At 36.2% G+C, this 23720-nt stretch overlaps 2 protein-coding genes across 4 annotated transcripts; both read right to left on the bottom strand.

The window, feature by feature from the left end:
• Positions 1 to 264: 264 nt before the first annotated feature.
• sema4e (semaphorin 4e) lies at positions 265 to 11536 on the bottom strand. Of its 3 annotated transcripts, none has more exons than XM_042718970.1 (16): positions 11402 to 11536; positions 9772 to 10030; positions 7560 to 7859; positions 6943 to 7088; positions 6761 to 6823; positions 5728 to 5826; positions 5542 to 5641; positions 5207 to 5317; positions 4311 to 4462; positions 4032 to 4204; positions 3772 to 3928; positions 3458 to 3680; positions 2920 to 3035; positions 2113 to 2270; positions 1446 to 1498; positions 265 to 1363 (listed from the first exon to the last, which is right to left on the bottom strand). In XM_042718970.1, exons 3-16 carry the CDS (start codon positions 7672 to 7674, stop codon positions 741 to 743), a joined length of 2289 nt encoding a protein of 762 aa, XP_042574904.1. In that variant the 5' UTR covers positions 7675 to 7859; positions 9772 to 10030; positions 11402 to 11536; the 3' UTR covers positions 265 to 740. The 3 variants fall into 3 exon arrangements, with proteins under 3 accessions (XP_042574904.1, XP_042574905.1, XP_042574906.1); XM_042718971.1 differs by lacking the exon at positions 11402 to 11536 and adding an exon at positions 10302 to 10343; XM_042718972.1 differs by lacking the exon at positions 5728 to 5826.
• Positions 11192 to 22587, bottom strand: LOC122136272 (signal-transducing adaptor protein 2-like). Its single transcript, XM_042718978.1, has 10 exons — positions 22268 to 22587; positions 20477 to 20548; positions 19232 to 19351; positions 18497 to 18553; positions 15974 to 16125; positions 15464 to 15595; positions 14160 to 14443; positions 13950 to 14045; positions 13350 to 13481; positions 11192 to 12500 (listed from the first exon to the last, which is right to left on the bottom strand). The coding sequence occupies exons 1-10, from the start codon at positions 22367 to 22369 to the stop codon at positions 12445 to 12447; spliced, it is 1203 nt and encodes a 400-aa protein (XP_042574912.1). The 5' UTR covers positions 22370 to 22587; the 3' UTR covers positions 11192 to 12444.
• Between the last annotated feature and the right edge of the window lie 1133 nt (positions 22588 to 23720).

Raw genomic sequence — 23720 nt, 5'->3', positions numbered from 1 at the left:
AAGAGCTATTATAGATTTATTAGGGATTAACTGTGCTTTAATGGCACTGAGCTTTGGCATTTTTCAGACCTGGGACAGTCATGCGCATCTGCTCTCAAGTAGTCAGGACGGCAAGTGTGGGTAGTGGGACAGGCTCTATGAACAGGAGAAGCCGCAAAACGCAATATGACGACACTAGTAAGTCATGGCTTAAAAATTTAAAAAAATAAAAGTTAGTTATACATTAGAATGAAGATCCTCCGGTTCACACAGAAACACTCAGGGTCCTAAAAAAAATGTTTTAATGTAATGCCATTTTAACATATGAAACAGCATTTGTGAGGCACTTCATGTTAGAATGTTGCAATATTGACAAGCAGTTTTTAAGATTCACTATTTTCCCATTCAAGTAGATAGCATGAATAAAATAGCTGCCCGGTGGCGATACAAATATGACCACCAATTGATTTGACTGTCCTTTAAAAGTACTTTGGTGATTCTTGGCCAAAGTAAGCTGCAATGTAGACAGTCCTTATGCAAAAAAGTCTGATTCAGTGTCTTTTTTTGTCCATTGGACATGTTGGTGTGTATGATGGGTGAACGATGGCATTTAGAAGGTATGGATTCTTCAAGGAGAAAAAGTGGGTCAGAACAGCAGTTTAGTCAAAAGTTAACAGCTGCAAAAGAGGAGCCAGCCTCAGTGGGCTTGGTCTGCATATAAATGACGATTAGCCACATTAGCAAGTCTATGCATAAAAATCTCAAATCTCAGATTCATCGTCTATATATTTCAACATGATCTGACCTGAGGAACCAACAGTGGTTGAGAGTCTGTTCGTTTCTCTAGAGTTGGAGTACCTCTGGTTGTTCACATGGTTGTTGTTGCTGTTTAAGTTCACCGTTGCTGATGCTATTTTATGTTCTGGAGGCTGGTTCTCAAACTGACTTTGTTCACACCTGTTCTCCGTGTCCTTTACCCTCCTGTGGCAAAATGGCAAAGGAAAATGCCCTTTGTACAGGTTCCAAATTACTAGCATAGCTAGAATCAGTGACAACACCACCACCATGGCCACGAGTGTGGTTTTTTTCCCCTTAACGTCGTGTAGTAATGCTGTAGTCCCGGATTCTGACCACATTTTTAGATCGTATGCTACGTGCTGGGTTTTGTAATTCCGCTCTACAGAACTGCAGGTGTAGTGGCCGCTGGCATTTGCGGAGGCGTTGAAGATCATCAGGCTGTCAGAGAGGATCTGCAAGGTGTCTGACGCTTTGATGGGTTGTCCGTTCAGCTGCCACTGAACCTGTGCCAGGTTGGAATATGGCTGGCACCACAGCATCACAGTATTGTCGTGAAAAAACGAGACGCTGATTGACTTACTGTCATCTGTAACACAAGGTCTAGATGTTACTTTTATTGTTTCTACCAGAACATACAGTTTGAAGATTCAGGGATATAATACAAGTACCTATTTGTGGACATTGGCTGGCATCGCCATAACTCAAACTCTGAATTACAGTGCTGTGGAAGAAATAATATTACAGCAATCAGCAATATGGCAATATCAGTATTCATAATGGTGTGCACAAAAAAAGTAAGATGAATCACAAAAACCTCATTATTAGCATGCATATTTCTAGCATAATTATCAGTGCTCATAAAGCACATGTTAATGCCTTATTTAGCATGACCATATTTTAGATCCTTAATCCTACCCCATACCTAAACTTAACAACTACTTTACTTATTATTAATAAGCAGCAAATTAAGAGTTTACTGAGGCAAAATTTGTAGTTTATGGTTAGTTAATAGTGAGAAGTGGTCCCCAAACTAAAGTGGGATTGGTAATTCTCACTAATTTATACTGTAAATCTTAATACAATACAGACAATAAAACCATTAAAACAAACACTACCATTATGTATTCAAACTTTACTACTTAAGAAATAATATAATTTTTTTGTATTACAGTAAAACAATGCAATTTTTTTGCAAGAGAAATGTGTTTAGCTGTCATTAAAATAATATAGCAATGCCGATCATTTAATAGTCCTAAAACTTTTCTCCAGAATTTGAGGTTTTATATTTAATTATTTCATTTATTTATTTGAAAATAGATTTATTTGACTTTTTACCTGGTTCTGTGTGTGCTGTTTATGGTAGAGCATTGGTCAGCATTGAGGTCCCAGCCACAGTACGGATCCCTGGCCAGAACACAGTCCAGACACGTGTGGTACCGCCCACATTCACTGATGGACAGCTGAGCCACGCTCACATCCGAACCCACGTACAGCTGTTGTTGGGATGAAATCACACATAACTTAACATAGCATCTCTATAGACAATAATAGAAATTACAATCATTTTGACTCTTGCTTCAGATCATAAAACATTCCTATAAAACTGAACAGTGGAGATAGACTACTGTTAAAAGTTTGGGCTCAGTAAGATTTTTTCCAAAGAAATTAATACTTTGATTAAGCAAAGATTCGTTAAATTGATTTTTGAACCTTCTATTTATCAAAAAAACAAACAAAAATGTATCAGCATTTCCATGAAAATATTAAGCAGCACACCTGTTTTCAACATTAATAAGAAATGTTTCTTGAGCAGCAAATCAGCATATTAGAATGATTTCTGAAGGATCCTGTGACACTGAAGACTGGAGTAATGATGATGAAAATTCAGCTTTGATTTGATCACAGGAAAAAATACTTTTTAAAAATATATTCAAATAGATAACAGTTCATTGAATGCTCATGTATACAGAAAATTAATGTTAGCTGCTATTTAAGTTTTGACTTAGAAAGCATTCACCCTAACTTTGGTGTACCAGTTTAGTTACAGGAATAAAATTATCTTTGCTGAAAAGAAACAGACACACACAGCTCATGATGTTGCTAAGTGAGCAATAAGCATCAATAAATGCATCTGTTTATTACTTTGGTGTTGGAAAGTCGCAGTATCTTCACTGGCTCTGAGGGCTCAAATAGCTGAATCTCTTCCATAATGACCATCTCACCGCCATAATTCACAGCTTTCAGCACTGAACCACTCTCTGATACATAACAGAACACAACACAATGCAGAAGACAGTGTAACAATTTCAGTTAAACAGCCTTACACAGCTAAAATATTATATATGATATTATATGATGTTACATTATATAAGCCTATGGGTAAGACTTCCGGTTCATTAGCTGCTATTGGGAAATAATGAGAATAACAACAAAGTGCAGTAAACAGTAAAACTGTTTGCACTACAAACCGTAGTGTTCATAATTAAGATAATACATTAAAATAATATGGTAAGACACACCGATGTTTAATATCAAGCAACAAAATGAACTGTTTTGTACTGCTAAAAATAGCTGGACACGGATTAGACCGGAAGCCCATTTTTACGGGAAGAAAAACTTGGATACTTTTGGAGGATTTACTGATTATAAACACTACAGATTTGCATAAAGGCATCTTTACTTGTGCCAATGAACATGACTTGATGGCTGGTCCCGTCCAAGGCTGTCGCTGTGGCCACCACAATTCTAGTGAAAGCAGCGCCTCTCTTCACCAGCAGGGGTTTCTCTCCAAGGGCCTTGACGGCCTGGTCCATCAGAGGCTTGTCTCTAATAAACTGTAAGGTTTTATCTGGCAGCTCCAGAGATTTGGTGATACCCATTTCTCTGGCATGATTATCAATGCACTATAATTGAAAACAAAGTGAAGGTTAGTGAACTCTGGGAATCAGTGTTATTGAATGAGTGCTGAACCGAGTTACTGAACAGAAGACTCACTGCTCCCGGTCGAGGGTCGGGGACATCACCTGAGTACATCACCCACTTCACGAATGACGTCTCAATGGTAACAGGAGCCATGAACTTGCCCTTTGAGAACACGCTCTTGATGTCTTCGATTTTGTATGCACATACCGCGGAGTACTGAGAGGAGTCTCTGTTGATCAGAAATAAAGTTTCATAATTAATGAACTGTTCAACATCGACACTATTATTGAACTGAATTGAATCAACAATGAAGAAAAAGATCTCAAACTTACAATTGTGGGGTAAAGACAGCATAAAACACGCAGGTGGACCAGTCACTGGGGCACAAGTGGAAAACATCCTGGACCAGAAGAGGCAGGTTTTTGTTTGGAACGGGACAGTCGAGCCTTGCTTTTAGAAAAGAAGTCCACTTCTTCTGCAGCGTCCTCTGCCCACCCAAGTCTCCCTGAGAGACATGACATTTTACATAGATGCAATATGTGACATAGACAGGAAATGCGGTAATGTTTCTCAGTACAGCTCATTTAACATAAGACACGAAGGGAGTTTACCTTGCACACTCGAGCTACTCGAGAGACGTCCATCTTTGTGTAGGAGTCATACTCCACTGCTGTCTCACTGAAGAACAGATAGATCTTGTCATCATCCCCCTCTGGGTTCGATTCTCCCTCCCGTATATGAGCCATGTGGATAAAATTTGGTTCAAATGACAAACAAAAACACATTTCAGTTACTTTCAGCTTCTGTCAGCGTTAAGGCGCTTTCACCCACACCCACAACTATCTATTTTTTGTTTCACAACAAAATATGATAAAAAATAACACTCTCACAAAGACAACAAAAACCATACAATAAACTCAAAAAACAATGTACACAGTGAAAAGTATGTTAGATTATACGCTTGTTTTAATGACAACCAAACCGCTGTTATACATTGGCTTCTCATCAAATGATTAGTTGGTTAGACAGCATTAACAAGCATTTGGACTTAAGTACCCAGGATTGATTAGTTAGCGTAAACACCATTATGTGGATAATTTATTGCATGGCAACCCGTAAAAAAAAAAAAAAAAAAAAAAAAAAAAACATTCAAGTGTTGAATGCACCAAGCAAGAAAACTCCAATTGAAACTAATGGAAATGCTACAAATAGTATATAAGTACTCCTTTGCGTACCTAAAAAACAGTCATTAAGTGCACAAAAATAAATACATAAAAATATATAAAAATAAAATAAAATTACAACTTACTTATAGTCATGTACTGAAAAAGCCACATTGGAAAAAAATACTTGACATTTTCTATACAAAGTGTAGTGGTGTTTTCCTGGGAAAAACATTTATGGTTTGTTGTAAGGGTACTACAATGAGTTTACAATTATGTTCTGACTGTTTTTAACCATACTGGGGTTGGAGGTTTGGTTAGGTGTCACCATTCTTGTATCTCACCATTGAGCCAGGTGCTTGAAATCTCTGTCCGTATGGATTCCTCTGAGCTGCGCATCATAACCGGCTCTGAACCCATAAAGTTGAATGAAGTGGCAGAGTACAATACTCCATCTGCAAGAGAGAAAAAACAAGAGAGTGATGATGCTGAAAATTACTGGTACTAAAGTAACACATGTTTTGGTTATACTTTTGGAACAGTGTGATTCAATATAACTATCAATTCATTTACAACTATGCATTTTTAGCAGATGCTTTTATCCAAAGTGACACTGCAAAGTGCAAAAGTACTTTTATCGTATTATACTCAGCATCATAAATAAAGAGGCAGTACGTACCAACCATCTCTGATGTGTGTCGCTGAGAAGGATCAAAGGGACATTTCCCCTTCCCATCTTCTTGTTTCCCCTCTAAAGTCAGACTACCATTTGCATAGGACTAAGAGAATGACATGCAACAAACACATAAAGCACTATTTAATGGACATTTTATGTTTGTGGTCACTAATACTTAATGAGACTCACCATATAGTCACAGGTTGGGATGAATGCTTTGGTTCCACAAACATACATTCTGCCATCGTTTATTTTATGAAGAATTCTGATATAATTTTTGCAGTCATTCTAAAGAAAAAACAAACAATGCATGCAAGGTGGAACTAATAAGTGATGTGACATGATGTGAAGCGGGGAAAAAAAACTAACCTCAGCTCTGACCAAGCAGAACCAAACGCTTCAGTTTCCTGCATGTTTATTGGTATGTTTGACTTTTACTTAGAATTTGATTTATATCTATTGATATCTGCTGTAATCATCAATATGAAGAGACACTGTCTTGCATGTCTTAAAACATCCTTAAACATCTAGTTATCTTGATGTTTGAATAAAATATGAAATTCATGCAGATTACATTTTCTATTCATGTAAAAATTGAAGATTGTCCCATGAAAAGATTGCATTTCTTATTTTGAAAATATCATTTTAAATACATATTGCTAAGATTTTCAACATTTTATGTTTAAAGCTTTAATAAACTGCCTTCTGCCCACTCATGACAAAAGTATACAATTATCAAAGTTATCAAAGTGTGCATATCTAATTAAAAAACATCAAAAAAAAAAAAAATAAAAACATAGTATAAGTAACAAATCTGTGAAAAAACTAGGGCTGTCAAATGATTAATCACGATTAATCACATCCAAAATAAAAGTTTTGTTTACATAATATATGTGTGTATACTGTGTATATTTATTATGTATATATAAATACACACACATGCATGTATATATTTAAGAAGAATATGTTATGTTTATATATTAAATATATTTATATATAATATAAAATATAAGAATATAAATATATAAATGTCTATACATGTAAATATTTTCTAAATATATAATTTATGTGTGTGTATTTACATATACATAATAAATATACCCTGTACACATACATATATGTTGTAAACAAAACTTTTATTTTGGATGTGATTAATCGTGATTAATCATTTGACAGCCCTATTAAAAACATATTAATGAGCACAAAAGATGTGAAAACTCACTGTAGCATCTTTTCCCTTATATGAACAGTCTGTTTGCTCATTGTTTGTGACTGACCAGTTCACCTGTGAAGAATCAATACAATTTACCATCATCTTTATATACAAAAACCTCAGTCTGCAGAATATTATGACATGGATTAGCAACCAATTAAGTTTTTGTAAATATGCATTTAAGACTTCACCATGGCCTTTTTGACTGTAATGTCATCAAGGTTGAGGGCAAAAATGGCCTCCCTGGCACCCAGGATGAGCATGTTGAGATCTTCCCTCAGAAGCATAGTGGTGTAGTTCCAAACACCCTTCTCATGAAAGAAACGTCCTCCATTTCCTAGCAACAAAGGAAAGCCACAGTCAAGGGCAGAAGTAGCTAACATTTGCCAAAAATGGAAAAGACACACACAGAACAATTAAACATTGTTTGAAGAAAGAATTGTGCTCCATATCTTCTCTAAGAAATCAAAACACATTTAAACAAAATAAATAAATATACAAAAATGTTATTACCATGAACATTGGCACACAATGGAAAAAATACTTTGGACACTAGCATGTTAGTAATACCATAATAGTCATTAAAGCACCTTTATATATGAATATGTAAAACAAACACCAAGCATACAGTGGCTTTAAGACAAATTGTTTGCAGATGCCACCTTTTGATTTGATTTTTTTTTTGTATCTAATGCACATAATTCAAACATTTTTAGGTTCCCAAATATTTTACACTTTGGACCACTTTACATCAAAGTACACTGCATTGCAAAGACGTCCAAACATAATTATCATAAATTCAACTTACTATTAACTGGTACTGTTTTGCGAGGTATGGTATTCAGTGTCGCTCCTAATCCGCCGTTCAGCGTTGCTGGACTCCAGATGTAAAACACACAGAGCACAGCCAGCAGAAACATCATTCAGTGCTCCAGTAAAAAAAAATCAGTCAGAGATTTTGGACTAAAGACGGTGCGAGTGCTAGATTCCTGTGACGTCTGTCTGTCAGAGTTTCCTCATCCTTGCTTCAGTCCGGAACGCTTCCACAGTGACATATATGACTTTAGCTGCAAAGAACGCTCTGCAGCAGAGAACCCTTTGAGTGCATCTGAAAGAAAGAGAGAGAGTTCAGGACAGTGTTCAGGCAGGGATGCTGGCAGCAGTATTTCTGTCAGTGCTATAGTGATGCTAATGCGGAGGATGAACGCTTTTATTCTAGGACCTTGACAGAGACACACGGTTCTGCTTCTCAAGCCACACAAAGCCAGAATAGCTTCCCACCACACACCACATCCTGAGATAGGCCTTACAAACCTCAAAAGTGACATGCACAATCAGATGCAGAATCTGAAAAGTTAAAACAGTTTTTAAAAAGTAAGCTCTCCTTCCCATCTTGTTAAAGACAGACTGATTAAAAACTCCCAGGAAATATTTTTTTGTCTGAAAGCTGGTGTTACCTAACAGGCATTATGAAGAAATAAGAAGAACAAATGTACCATCATTATGAAACCTGGATATATGTGGCTTAGTCTATTTCCATCCATTTGTCTGTTCTCCATACAAAGAAAAAAGCACAAAACATTTCGTGCTCAAGTTTAAATGCAATAATGTAATGAGAGAGGAAATGTTAATGCATGACAAATTGGGGTTTCAAACCTTTCAAACAAACCATATCCTGTCCTATTGACATCAAAAACACTTTGTCAGTAAAGTGCTGCTAATTTTGACAGAATGACTGCATTTCAAGCAACGTACAAATGCAACATCTATGCATCTCGAAACACAAGCACTCAGTGGTGCATTTATTTTTGTTTGCAGTGGCATATGTTTACTACATGGCTGACTAAGAGCATGATTATGGCATGTCGAGAGATGCACTGTAGCATGAGCGTAGATCTGATCAGAATCCACTCATATTTCACCATGTCACGCACTTGTATGCACATGCTTACGTTTAAATCATCATGGGGACTTTCTAGCTGCTAATATAGGCCAAATAAATTACCACAGCCCAACACAATCCTAGCCCTAAATTACACATTTTTGGAGTTTTTTTTGATACAGAATGAGTCCAACATTATTTAATCCCTTAACTAAATCATGTTATATTTAAGAACACCCATATAAGGAAGAGAGAGGCATTATGAGAAGTGTACGTATGTCGATATACACACCAAATTAAGATTTTTATCTACATTATATACTTGTACAGTGTGTTTTATCTATTTGACAAGTTGAAATATGACAAGTGACGAGAATTCTCAAACTTCACAACTTTAGCTGTTTACTTATTCCAACTGTAATTAGAGTTGGCGATAAAAGTTGTGCTCATTTGTGGAGATTATCTTGATAAATCAAAATGTTTAGGAATCATAAAATTTTGTTGGTCAGAGAACTTAATTTCTGCAATAAACCTGGCAAAACCCACCATGCTATTACAGTACAAATATAGCATTTTTGGACTATACATGATGGCAATCTTTTAAGTGCTGTACAGTGTTATTGTTGATAACTAAAACTATGAAATAAAATGTAAATATTAGATGAAAATAAGGCTAAATCAATATATATATATATATATATATATATATATATATATATATATATATATATATATATATATATTTTAAAAATATAATACTGGCAAAAGTACATTACTACTTAAACCTCAATTAAAACTATATTTGAAAGAATAATAATAAAATCTTATTCAAAATAGAAAATACTAGAATAATCCTAGTGTTCAAGCACCTTAAGCACAAGCATCATAATCAGACAGGTTCAGGACATCACAAACAATACCAAAAACTCATTTTCAATAAGTGATGTGTAAGTCAACAAGTTAAATGCATTGAAAGAAAAGTACAGTGTGTGATCAGTGAATGCCTCTGTAGACCTCACAAAAGTGAAAACAGATCAGCTATTTCCACAGAATGAATTTCAGTACCGGTCTCAGTTCCTTTGAAAATAAGTTTTAAATGCAGCAATGGCTGAAAAATGTACGTCAAGCACTAACTCACCGTGCAAACAAATTCTCAGTTAGTCTCTCAGTTCTTCTTCGCTTGCATAAGTGGTTCTTTTTCAAAAACACACACATGCACAAATAAACATGCACGCACACACCGTTTCAGCCCTCCAGCGCAAAACAAATCAAAAGTGGTCAAAGTCTCAAAGGCAGCAGAGAGTGTTGGTGAATGGAGCTCATGGTGTCTTCTGCTCTGTGTGATAGAGCATTAAACTGCTCGGATCCTGCAGTGTGAAGTCAAAGACGTTCTTCAGCTGGAGAGAAAAGAGAGCGAGAGAACACAAAACATCCTTTTAGAAGCTCCTCAGTCTCAAACAAGTCACTACAAGTGACAGCAAGAGAGTGTGTAATGCAGAAAGAGGAGGAGTGTAGGAGAGGCTGCATTGTTTTCTGATCGGATTTTCAAGAAAGCCAAGTTTGCAGCTGTAGTAAACAAAAGAGAAAACTCATATAGATTTTCTCTATTACAACCTTTCAAAACTAATTTTGCATTCACACTGAAGAAAAAAAAAAGACTGTTCTCACCTCAGCGTCTTTGCGAGGGTCATTGTCTCATTGTAGCTTCTGCTTCTATGCAAAACTTTATGTTCATTGTGACAATTTTTTTTTTTTTTTTTTTTTTTTTAGATTTTCTGGACAATCTGGAGCAACTTGTTCTGTACTGGCACAGTTGTTCACAGATGAATCAACATCATGGATCAAGGTCGAATGAATCACTGCTAAAGTTTGTTTTTATTTTGCAAACTGAATCTTTGTTGATAGTGAACAATATAAATATGAATTAAGCTTTTTTGCAATCATTTAGCAATAAACGGCCTGATTGACAGATTGATCAAATATTGACATAATTTCAACCGCATTTCTTCTTTTAAGGTTGGTCAACTGCCCGCTGGGTAGGCTATAGGCATTTTCAAAGTTAAATATAGGCCTAAACTTTGTTTTATGTAGCATTTGTCATCCAATTACAATAACAGAATAAAATGTTGAGGTTAAAGTTGAATGTTACTGGCGCCCCCTGGTGGTCAATATAACCCCTGACAGGGAGATTCATCTTCACCTCTCTTGAAGGGATTTATTTTGCGATAAACCCCTTGTGATATATATTTATTTTACTTGTATATTAGCTAAGCCTTCTCTGAAACGGTCCATTAATTAAAAAAAAATAAATAAAAAAAATTCGTCCCCGCAAAAACAGACCCTTCTTTTGACAAATGTTTGTTCTTTTGCAAATATTTTCTTCTTCTTCTTACTTTAACTACTACACTTTCCCGGAGGTCGTCATCAAAAGGTTTATACTCACCACAAAATGTATAACGTTACTGAAGATCTCCGGATTTTACTGTTAGTGACGTTTTAAGTGACAAGATAAAAATAGGGCCGCGGACAAACACAACATGTAAACCTAGAACAGTGGGTGAATTCTACAAAACCTTCCCTTTAATTCCCATAAATATCACAGTTATAAATAAGAAATGGTTTTAACATCACATGAAAACTTATCTACAAAGTCACAGTAGCACCATGCATGTTGATAGAAACGATAACGACAGTTGGTAGAAGAAACACAAATGCAACCGTTTCACAACCTATCAACCTAAACGCGTACAAATCTGAGACAAACTCACCTCTAGAAGGCCGAATCGTCCTTTATATTCAAATACCATTTTATGAGAGCAAAACCTGCTTCATAAACTTGAACGTTTATCCTGCAAATGTGTCCAAAAGCATCATACAAATTTTAAAACATAACAGATCTACTGAGACACAAGGAAGCAGGGTCAAAAATCAACTTTTGCCACACCTCTCAGTTTATGGTCACAATAATTCCTAATGGCCTTTGGATCATTTTAGCTAGTCATAATAACTGGTTTTAGAGTGGTTTTGACCATTATGCTGCTTCTAGAAGCTTTTTATAGCAGAGTTGGTGGATGGTTTCTTTACAGTATGCCACTTTCAGCAGTGAGAGTCAATTTAAATCATGTATTAACTTCACGTTCCTAATAAAGTTAGTATTTTTATTTGCAATCCTGTAGATCAAAGCGCAGAGCATTGCACTAGCAATGCCAAGGACTGATTAAAATACAATCAAAGTCACTTTGGATAAAAGCATCTGCAAAATGTATTTGCTTTTTATTAACCCAAATTAATGTGGTGCTTGGCGAGCGTTAATTTTGGACCCTACCTCGAACCATACCAGATTCACACTCATCTGAGCATTTAGATGACTTCTCTCCAGTTCACAGTTAGTGTTTGATTAAAACCAGTAATACAAGTCCTTCATTTTAAGACGTTTGATGTGCTTCTTTCTTCAATGTGTGGAAATATCCTCTCGACTCACGGTTTGACAGTAGAAACCTGAGTGTTAAGGTCTGATTAATAGAATAGAGAGAGGCATAGAGAATCTTGGCTCAGATTTTTCCCATTTAAATTTCAATAATCTCAACAGAAATGGCATCATTCTGTGACGGCATTATTATGAGGCAGGATAAGCTGGTGGAGCGCCGCTCTCGTGTTATTCATAAAGCCAAATAAAGTGGCATTGTTTCAGTCACACTGAGGGAAGAATGTCGATTACAGGGAGTCCTTGTCCGTTCAGCAGGACATCAGTCTTTATTGGAAGGCACTGGAGGAATGAGACGACGAAGGGTGGGCAGAAACGAGGAGGAAATCACTCTTGACTGGTCCGTCTCTTCTCCAGCTTCTGTTTGAGCTCGTCTGTGAGGCCTGATGGGAAGAAAACTTACTAGTCATATTTTAAACATTCAGTCATATTTTCACCCTCATGTTCTGTTCATATTGATTTTATGTTCAGTATGTCTGGGGTCTGTGAGACACCCCTGCACATGCATGGGAAAAAAATATAAAATACCATTGAAAAGTCTGAGTTATGCAAGATTTAATAAATGCTTTTCAAAAGAAGTGTCTTCTGCTTACCAACACTGCACTTATTTGATAAAAATGGTAAAAACAATAATATTACGAAATATTACAACATTTTAAAATAAAAGTTTTCTGTTTAAATGTGTTTTAAAATGTAATTTATTTCTGTAATGCAAAGCTGATTTCCGCCTTCAGTGTCACATGATCCTTCAGAAATCCTTCTAATATGTTGATTTGCTGCTCAAGAAACATTTCTTGTTATTATTAAATTTTGAAAACAGTTGTAATGCTTAATATTTTTGTGGAAACTGTGATTAAAATTTATGTAATCTATTCTAATATTATGAAATTTCTTTACAGTCACTTTTGATCTATTTAATGTATCCTAGGCTGAATAAAATTAATCTCTTTAAAATATATATATTATACCCAAATCAGTGGTGGTGTACAATTAAATATTAAAATATTTAAGAAATATTTAAAACATATAAATGATAATTGTTTAAATTATATTATTAAATACTGATTTTCCTTCTAATATTATTTCATATACAGTAATTGATATTGTTTTCTTTTGTGATATCAACCGTTTAAGTCAATTTGTTCAAAAACAATAAAAGCAGATCCCCCCCAAAAATGTAAGCAAGTTGAAATTTTATAAACAGTTTTGGAGCTGGAGCCCTGGGGTCTTACTCTGAGAGAGAGGTGAGGGAGACAGAACCAGCCTTCTCATGGAGCTGGACGGAGAGCCAGACGGGGAAAAGGATCTTGGTGAGGAACTGGGAGATCTCGTCTGTGACCGCAGCGACCATCTGTCTGTACCTACTGGACACACACATACAAACTCACTCACTCAGTCTAGAGAATCTGGGGTGGACATAGCCTGTACACATTGATCTGGATAAAGCAATCACTAGTTCACATCGACTATGTCTGATGTTCACACATAGCCAGCATTTTCTAAGTGTTCTGCAATTCTTACAAGCCACAAATAGCTAAAACACACAGATTGAGACTTGTTTCATACTTTTGGAACAAGAGCCACTACAGCATCCAGGTGCATCTGTTCCTGAATGTTGTTTGGAAAGAGCATTGATACTGGCATAATAGGCTATTCATTATAAAAGTCAAATTTGTGCAAAAAAAAAAAAAAAAAGCATAAAAACGTGGGTTTTTTTTATCATATAAACCTGCAGCAATGCTGATATCTTTTCTGCCATTTAACTCTTAATATATGAACAAATGGCAGCAGATATAGTTGTGTTGATCTGTGCAGCATGAGATGTATGGTACCTTGTTTAGGTGGCAGTGATGGAGCTCGAGAAAGAGGTCCAGAGGGAGCACAGTGCAGGGTTCGCTCTCCATTCTCATCATTGGACGACACAAACGCTACAGGAAAGGTACATTTAGATGCTGAATTAAGAATGTCTTAATTTATGTTCAAACTTAACGTAGATGTACAGATCGTGAGCATATTTTTGTGTGAATGTGTTTTTGACATACTGATGTTCTCCTCATAAGGCTCTTCTAATATGAAGGGCTGAAGAGTCCCGGCGGTTTTCTCCACCAGTGCATTGATGACATCATGCAGTGTGGGACAGGGGATCTGCAGGAAGAGACGAAAAAATACAAAATAAAATAAAATGAGGAGTGAGATTTTCCTAAGGTTGGTGTTTTTGCATAGATTCTCTTTATTTAGAAAGACATTTTCGCATACTGGGTTTTCCACATCGATAATGTAACCACCCTGCTGCTTCTGTGTCACTCTGTAATGTCTGAACACTGATCTGAAACAGAAAAAAAGAGAGGGATAATTAATATATAAAGAAACCAACACAATGACTCCATTCTGATGTGTACTGACATCCAGTGCAGTACTGTTACTGTCAATTGAAACTAAAACGATTAAAAATGGTTTTCGCTAGATGAAATGAAGCAAAAATAAAATAGAAACAGAACTGAGAAATGTTGCCCTGGCAATTATCAGAAATAAAATATGTTTAATTTGTACTTAAATGACTAAATATAAATTTAAAATCTAAATAAAATAAATGACAAAAGCACACAAAAGAAAATCTAAACTAAGATTCAAATATTAATGTCATCATAAAAGTTTATTCGAAAATAATACTAAAGTACTGCACTGATCCAGTAAAGACATCATAGTGAATTAATTCAGTTCACTTTGAAGTCCATTGATTGTCATAGTAGACTTATATGACATCATAACATCCAGTGATGATGTTATGATGTCGTATTATGACTATTAAGTCTATTATGACAATCAGTGGAATTGGAATCTAGTATATCAATAGTACATAAAATCCAGTGAAATCCAATATGATGTCACAATGGGCACTTATGATTTCATAATGATTTAGCCTTAAGAATTAAAAGCCCAGTGGAAGAAAATTAAAGATGCCAGATCAGTCAAACAAACAACAACAACAACAAAAAGTCAACTATAATTCTATTTCATTTAGCAGTGAGAAATAAAGATACTTGTTTTCCACTAATATCTGAGCCTGCTTTGCATATTTTATGCTCTAGTGTTCTCCTGTGCACTACATTTCATGAGCATTATTTTATATAGTGTGCAGAGTTGCAACCTTTTGCAAGTATCTAATCAGGTTCAATGAAACCAGTGAGGTTCTATTTGGTTTTGGATGCTGTTTTAGTAGTCAGCTGTCTATGTAGACAGTAGACAGCAAGGCAGCTTACTAGGTTTTAGAACAGAGCTGTATTTTTGGTAGTGCTCTCAATGATAAATCATACTAAGAGAAAGCGAGATGTTTCAGTGTTTTTACCCATTCAGGTCTTGTCGTGTTGTGACGGCGAGTGAAGATCCGTCCCGGCCTGGTCTTAACAGCATGTTCCCGCAGTCTGGATGTCTTTCTAACAGCACCTCAGCTTCAGTACGAGACACAGGCCTGAAACACCTGCCAAATAACAGACAGAAGCACAACCACATGAACATTTGTCTCAAGCATCCACTAAAAATGAGATTATACACACCAGTTAAGCATGTAGTAGATTTTGGTAAAGGAAGCCTAAAAATGACTGTGAGGAGTGTCATTTTAACAAGAACACAGTTCTGTGAACTGACATATGAAATTAGATTTACATTCAAGAGACTGTTTTTATTCATTATTTTATTGCTGTGCAGGACGCTTTTCATGTGCTTTATTAGGTAGGCAGAAATCCTTTAGAAAAGTAAACCCCCTACTCCTAAAAGTGATGCTTTAGCTATGTATAAACACTCGGACGCTCAAGAATGTCTCCCACAAACATGCTCGCTCACATAAACAGATACTCACGCAGGTATTTCCCCCACCAGTGGGAGCGAGAGGGGGGACGAGGGGGCTCTGGAAGACGCACGTGCCTTTCGACGCATTTTTTCTTTCTCCACGACTTCCTTCAGCATGTGCAGCTGCCCGGGCAGGAGGGTGAGAGTCGTGGGCACAGCCAGCTGGAATCAAACACAAAGCATGTGTCTTTCTGATTTGCACGGTTAAATATACCATCCACGGGGACTCTGATCTCTTTATCTATAAAAGCAGAAGCGTGTGGGAGGTGCTTTGGTGGTGTTCAACTACAGCCAGTGGATATGATGGTGATATATAGTTTTTATAACACCTGCTCATGTTTTATGATGGACGGACAATTGACTTTATTACACATCTAAAGTCCAACACAAATTGATTTAATTCTAAAATAGATAATAAAAAGTTAAAAATTACATTTCTTGAGAAATCTGAAAAACATCCACAATACTGTCAACAATATAAGATTTAACAAAGTCTACAATAGTCTAAAGATAAAATAATCCCACTTCCTGTCTTCCCACGTCCTGTCTTCCTCAAAACAGAGTAAAAGTACAATACAGATGCATCTCAACAAATTAGAATGTCGTGGAAAAGTTCATTTATTTCAGTAATTCAACTCAAATTGTGAAACTTGTGTATTAAATTGTGTATTAAATAAATTCAATGCACACAGTAGTTTAAAAGTAGTTTAAGTCTTTGGTTCTCAACAAATCAGAATACTTCATAAGACCAATAAAAAAAAAAAAAACATTTTTAGGGAACTGTTGGCCTTCTGGAAAGTATGTTCATTTACTGTACATGTACTCAATACTTGGTAGGGGCTCCTTTTGATTTAATTACTGCCTCAATTCGGCGTGGCATGGAGGTGATCAGTTTGTGGCACTGCTGAGGTGGTATGGAAGCCCAGGTTTCTTTGACAGTGGCCTTCAGCTCATCCGCATTTTTTGGTCTCTGTTGTTTCTCATTTTCCTCTTGACAATACCCCATAGATTCTCTCTGGGGTTCAGGTCTGGTGAGTTTGCTGGCCAGTCAAGCACACCAACACCATGGTCATTTAACCAACTTTTAGTGCTTTTGGCAGTGTGGGCAGGTGCCAAATCCTGCTGGAAAATGAAATGAAAGCTTCAAAAAGCTGGTCAGCAGAAGGATCATGAAGTGCTCCAAAATTTCTTGGTAAACGGGTGCAGTGACTTTGGTTTTCAAAAAACACAATGGCCCAACACCAGCAGATGACATTGCACCCCAAATCATCACAGACTGTGGAAACTTAACAGTGGACATCAAGCAAGTTGGGCTATCAGCTTCTCCACCCTTCCTCCAGACTCTAGGACCTTGGTTTCCAAATAAAATACAAAACTTGCTCTCATCTGAAAAGAGGACTTTGGACCACTGGGCAACAGTCCAGTTCTCCTTCTCCTTAGCCCAGGTAAGACGCCTCTGACGTTGTCTGTGGTTCAGGAGTGGCTTAACAAGAGGAATACGACAACTGTAGCCAAATCCCTTGACACGTCTGTGTGTGGTGGCTCTTGATGTCTCGACCCCAGCCTCAGTCCATTCCTTGTGAAGTTCACTCAAATTCTTGAATCAATTTTATTTCTCTCAACTTTCTGTTAACATGCTTGGATACAGCACTCTGTGAACAGCCAGCTTCTTTGGCAATGAATGTTTGTGTCTTACCCTCCTTATGAAGAGTGTCAATGATTGTCTTCTGGACAACTGTCAGATCAGCAGTCTTCCCCATGATTGTGTAGCCTAGTGAACCAAACTGAGAGACCATTTTGAAGGCTCAGGAAACATTTGAAGGTGTTTTGAGTTGATTAGCTGATTGGCATGTCACCATATTCTAATTTGTTGAGATAGTGAATTGGTGGGTTTTCGTAAAATGTGAGGAAAAAACCTTCACAATTAAAAGAACCAAAGACTTAAACTACTTCGGTCTGTGTGCATTGAATTTATTTAATACACCAGTTTCTCAATTTGAGATTAATTACTGAAATAAATGAACTTTTCCTCAACATTCTAATTCATTGAGATGCACCTGTATATCGAGACAACTGATATTTGATTTATTTCAGTTGATAATGGTTTCTGATAAAGAGAAAATAATTATTTTGCAAAGTCAATTGCAAAGTCTACCAAGAGATGTGTCAATAAATGGTGCAACTAGTGTCATGCGGATATATTTTAGCAAATATTCTGTTAATATTATGTAAACAATAACATGGTCATAAAACGCAAACTCTGCAGTTCAAAGGTTTTAGACCTCATTAACAAACTCAGAGCAACACTATTATTCAGGATTATATAAAGCATAAGTCTGACTGGAATTCAGGAGAAGCTGTTAAGTGTTTACTGACATACAGAACTTGACCTAGATTTCCTAGGGTACAATAACAAAATGCTAGCAGTAAGTAAGCATTTACACAGTTTTTACTGTAAGGCAAAAACTCATCTGTGAGACTAAAGAATGTGTCAACTTCTGTTCAAAACATTTCCTCATTTGACTGAACTTACATCCACGACAGAGTAGAGAAAACCTTTCCACAGCTCACGCGCCTCCAGATTTGGTGCCTGAGAAGAAAGAGAGAGACACTGACGTTTATTATATTATTAATAACTAAAAATTCAATGCAGTATTTCCTTACACTACTGCATTACATTAGAGACCTAAAGTATCTCACAGTCAATTAGATCTCAATTTAAATTTATTGATTCAATCAATGCTTTTATTCAGTGAGGACGCATTAAATTGATCAGAAGTGACAGCGAAGAACTTACAATGTTACAAAAGATTTCTATTTTAAATAAATGCTGTTCTTTTGTTTTTGCAGTTGTAAGTGCATTAGTATTTGTGAATTAAATTCTCACAGAACAGTTATTTATGCATTTCTTTGAGGTATAGTAGGGCTGCTCATGGGGTTTGTAAGATGAAGTATCGTAGCACAGGGTTTATTGTACCTCTTTGTGAAGGTAATCTCTATACAATCTCTCTAGCAGACTTCTGATCGGCCCTGATTCTGAACGCAGAATAACACAAGGGTTTCCTGAGCAAAGCCTACAGCATATTCAACACTGTTGAGTCTGGACCTGACCATAATATGACCTGGAGCTGTCTGGAACTCTTACTACTGGCATGAGATGTGGTGAGAATTTACAGAAGTTAAATAATGGCCCGTGAAAGCGAAACACTGGGTGTGAGGCTGAGATGAAGGGCATAAGGGGAGTCAGAGACAGACATCTGATACTCACAGTGAGTTTGATTTCTCCATTCTTCATGCGGAGGTTCAATCTGGCTGCCTCCAGATTCCTATCACGACTCGGGTCATCGATCAAAGACACAAACCCACTCAGATCCAACTTCTCTACATACTTATCAGAAAACACACACATGCAGAGCAACATTTAAAGGAACAGTTTACCCAAAAACGCCTTTCCAATCCTGATTGATTTTTGTGAAACACACACAAAAAAAGAGATTTTGGGCAGAATTTTTGATGTCTATTATTTCATTTTTTTCCCCCTAAAAAATAAATTCTATTAATACATATTTAAAAATACTTATAAATATTCTAATTTTAATAATATATTATTATATTTGTATTATTTAAATAAAAAAAACAATATATTTGATTATAATATATATTCTATAAAAATGTAAAAAATAAATAAATAAATAATGATAATAATAAAAACTGTTTAATACCATTATTCATACAGATCACAATACAATTACAAAACTAATATTTATGACTGTCTTAATTTCTTTGCTTTCATATGTTAAACCATAATATACTTTTTGCTTTGGAGGAAATTATCTTATAATTTAAAAAAAAACATTTTTCTCCAGTATACATAATTCACATGGTTAATACTTTTTTCTGGTTGTAAAATTCAGAAATGCATATAAATACAAGAAAATCACATGACTGTCTTTGAAGCCCCACATTTTTGTTATTGCTCAGTGGAAGACAGTAGCTTGGACATTGCCTAAGATCTCATTTTGTGTTTCCCGGAAGAATGATAATTCAGGTTTGGAACCTCATCAAAGTGAGTAAATGATAATTCTGAGTAAACTCAGAATTGCCACAACTCAGAATAACACACTTTAATAAACACTTTATAAGTGACCACATTCCGTGAACATCTATGTAAATATTAAGATCCCACACAGTATGATTTCCCAGAAAACTTTGCATGTTACTACTTATAGATAAACCTCCCCATCCACAGCTGAGGTTCTAGAGGTTGAAACTGCTATCTCCATGGGTTCAGAATGAATCAATACTGAAACCACAATTAAGTAGAGTCTGATAAAACTCCTCTTTGCCATCTGCTCTCTCGTGGCTGAATGCACTTAATGAGACGATAAGGTTACGATGGACTTCAGACTTGAAGGGGATTTGCAGAAGAATGTCCTTCTAGATCTAGATGCTAATGCTCCACAGACTGATGTATGTGGCAAACATCTGTACAGTCCCTGTATACATCACTTACATTTGTGTCCTTAGGGTTGTTGAAGAAGAACAGCGTGTTTCCACATAAACAGGTCCATAAACGCCGAGCCACCTGCATCCAAAGACAGCAAAAGTGAAATTTCCATATCTGGTTTTTAAGTAAATATAAGATGTGCATGTTATAACTCAATTTGCATTATAGTTGGACATTACTGGGCTATATAAAGGCATAAGTGACAATAAATCTTCTCTTTCTGCAGTTAGGGTGGTTAAATGTGTGTTCATGGCTCAAACACATAATTCTGACATGCTAATGCTCTTACTCTGACAGCGCAGCAAATGGCAGTCGTCTCAGCATAGATTACTGCTCTTCTGTCTGTAATTCTCTGCTCTGTCTGGCTCAATCCTGATCTCAGTGGCAGCTCATGGCTCCCCGGGGCACAGCTTACACACACACACACACGCCGACCCGGAGCACAGCTGTCCTAAATCTGAGACCCACCCCCATCACACACGGTGCACCTGAACCCCTCTCAATATTCCCTCCTGAATATGCAATCTGTGATTAATATGTGTAAGTGGGGCTTTGTCAACACCATTTTGTTTCTTTAGTATTGAATTAAAATATAATATTTGTCTGTACATTGCATAGTTTAATAACTATTGCAGATTTAGAGTTTTACATACTCTCTAAATTGTGTTATATATAAAAATGGAAAAAATAATGATATATAATAAAACAATTAATTTGGTCACTTAAAGGGAAGATTAAATTTTATTCATTACTCACAAAGATTAAGTAATACACAAAAACATTTGTCTGCACATTGTATTGATTAGTAAATATTGCATATTGCATTTTATAAAGTGTGTTTATATACTTATGTATACATTTGATCTATTATGCATAAATATGTGTGTGTGTGTGTGTGTGTGTGTGTATATATATATATATATACACATACTAAAAAAGTATTTAGTGTATATATACACTAAAAAACTATAGATATTATATAAAGAATGTAATAATAAAATATATGATCCTATAATATCTAGAAAGCATATTTTTATGAATGATATAATGCTGAAATAAGACAATGAAACTAAACACTTATTTTGCATAGTATGAACAATTTACTAAAATGTGCATTCTGCACTGACACTAAGGTTGGTATGTAAATGATTTCTAAACTCCAGTAATTATTAACCAGATTAATAAATTCGAAGTGTCTCAAAGTTACACGAAAACAGAATTTGCAAATGTGTACTTTCAAAAGCCTGCAATATTCTTAATCTATCATATTAGATGACAACTGACATGATGACACTGTCTGCAGCAGATAACAGCGAACTCCGTTCTAAATGTAACATGATAGATGCACTGCAGCAAGAGACGCGGCTTTCAGTGAATGCCTGATGATTAAAACACGTGATGGATCATATTAATCACACAGTTCGGACCGCATGTGGTCTGCATTAAGGTGTGTCCACTACCAGAGCAGCTGAGAAGCAGCAGAGAATTTAAAGCACCGACAGACAAAAATAAGAGCTCACATATGAGTTATGGCATTTAAAGAGCTGTCAGACAGCGAGCGGAATAACGCATGGCACAGAGACGCCGGCTCGTTCATCCATTAACGTTACAATAGAAATGCACAACCAATATTTGAGTGGTCACTTGGCGAACGAAATATCCAGACAGCAGATCCATGCAAACCTCGCCCATATCCACACAATACGCGCGTGCGGCATATGCCATTGCGTTTCAGACGCCGCTGCGCGTGTTAATATAATCAGATCAAGTGTTTGACATGTCATAACGTCCGCTTACCTTCTCTTTCGCTCCTCTTTTCTCCAGGTATCCCTCGTAATAACAGGGCGGCAGCTGCGCTCTCGTGCTCCCGGTGCGAGGAATCGCGGGCGCTGCCGCCATGACTCGAGCAGCTCTGCCCGGTAACGATACACACACTCACACACACACACACAGCAGCGGGACAAAGAGCAGCTGGATGATGCTACTGACCGGGAAGCGACACGCCTTCTTTGGGTGAGAGATGGATGGCACTGGAAATGCGTGATTAATCTCGTCACTGACACGCATTCAGCTGCACAACACGATCGAGACTCAATATGCCATCTGTGATTACATTATGACCCGTTATTTGGCGGAAAGTATAATGGTAAGGTTATAATACTGCTCGTTGATTAATGCCTATTTCTAATATAATAGTTAATTCTACTGTAATTCAGTTAGAGCTGAAGGTTTTATTACATTATAAACAATATTATATAATAGGCTATATTAGAAATTACTATAAATATAATTATTAAATTATGATAAAACATTACGTAAAGAAAATTTTTATATTGTGTATAACATTATAGTAGACTAATAATAACAAAATGTTTAAACGGATACACACAAAATTCTATATAAAATAATTGTGTGTTAAAACGATGTAAATTCTTTTTGATATGTGTGTGTGTGTTTTTCTATATATATATATATATATATATATATGTGTGTGTGTGTGTGTGTGTGGTTGTGTACACACACACACACACACACACACATAATACTTTTTAATATTATTATTAAATGTTAGATTTATAGACAATTTTTTTCATATTTTATTTAATTTCATTAAACAGGTTTTTTTTATGTTTTTTTTTTTTTTTTTTTTTAATTAATGATAGTACAGATCAGAGCTGACTGACAGAAAGTGAAGTAGGAGAGAGATGGGGGGTGGGATAGGGAAAGGTCCTGGAGCCGGGATTCGAACTCGGGACGCCCATCAGGCCATCGGCACCAACATTAAACAGTTTTCAATAATTATCTTAATATTGTTTTTTTTTATTGTTATATACATATACAACCATGCAAAACTCCAGATCATTTAGAATGGTAAGGGTGACTGCAAATAGTGATTATGAACACTGTTCTATAAACAAATAATATCAAATAATGTACATTTTCGACAAAAGGTAGTAAGGGGGTGTTTACACAACACCATTTTCAACTTAATGGTAAACTTTCCAGGTGTTTTGACTGTTCAGTTACAGGACAACAGCGTTTTAGGGGCCTGAGAATGCAAACTTTTGAAAACGAGTTTCTGCAAATCTTTGAAAATGATACCGCTATGGTCTCCGTGTGAATTTTTGGAAACGGTGTCATCATTCGCTTGCATTACATGTTTAGTCTATGTGCGCAGGCATGTAGTGTTTCTTTACAAAGTGACATGATCACCGACTACAGGCTGTAGATCCGTGTAAACGGAGATCAT

The sequence above is a fragment of the Cyprinus carpio genome, chromosome B2 (genome assembly GCF_018340385.1).
Source record: "Cyprinus carpio isolate SPL01 chromosome B2, ASM1834038v1, whole genome shotgun sequence".
Lineage (NCBI taxonomy): Eukaryota > Metazoa > Chordata > Actinopteri > Cypriniformes > Cyprinidae > Cyprinus > Cyprinus carpio.
Note: the sequence above shows the minus strand (reverse complement) of the source record. Positions and strands in the feature narration are given on the sequence as shown.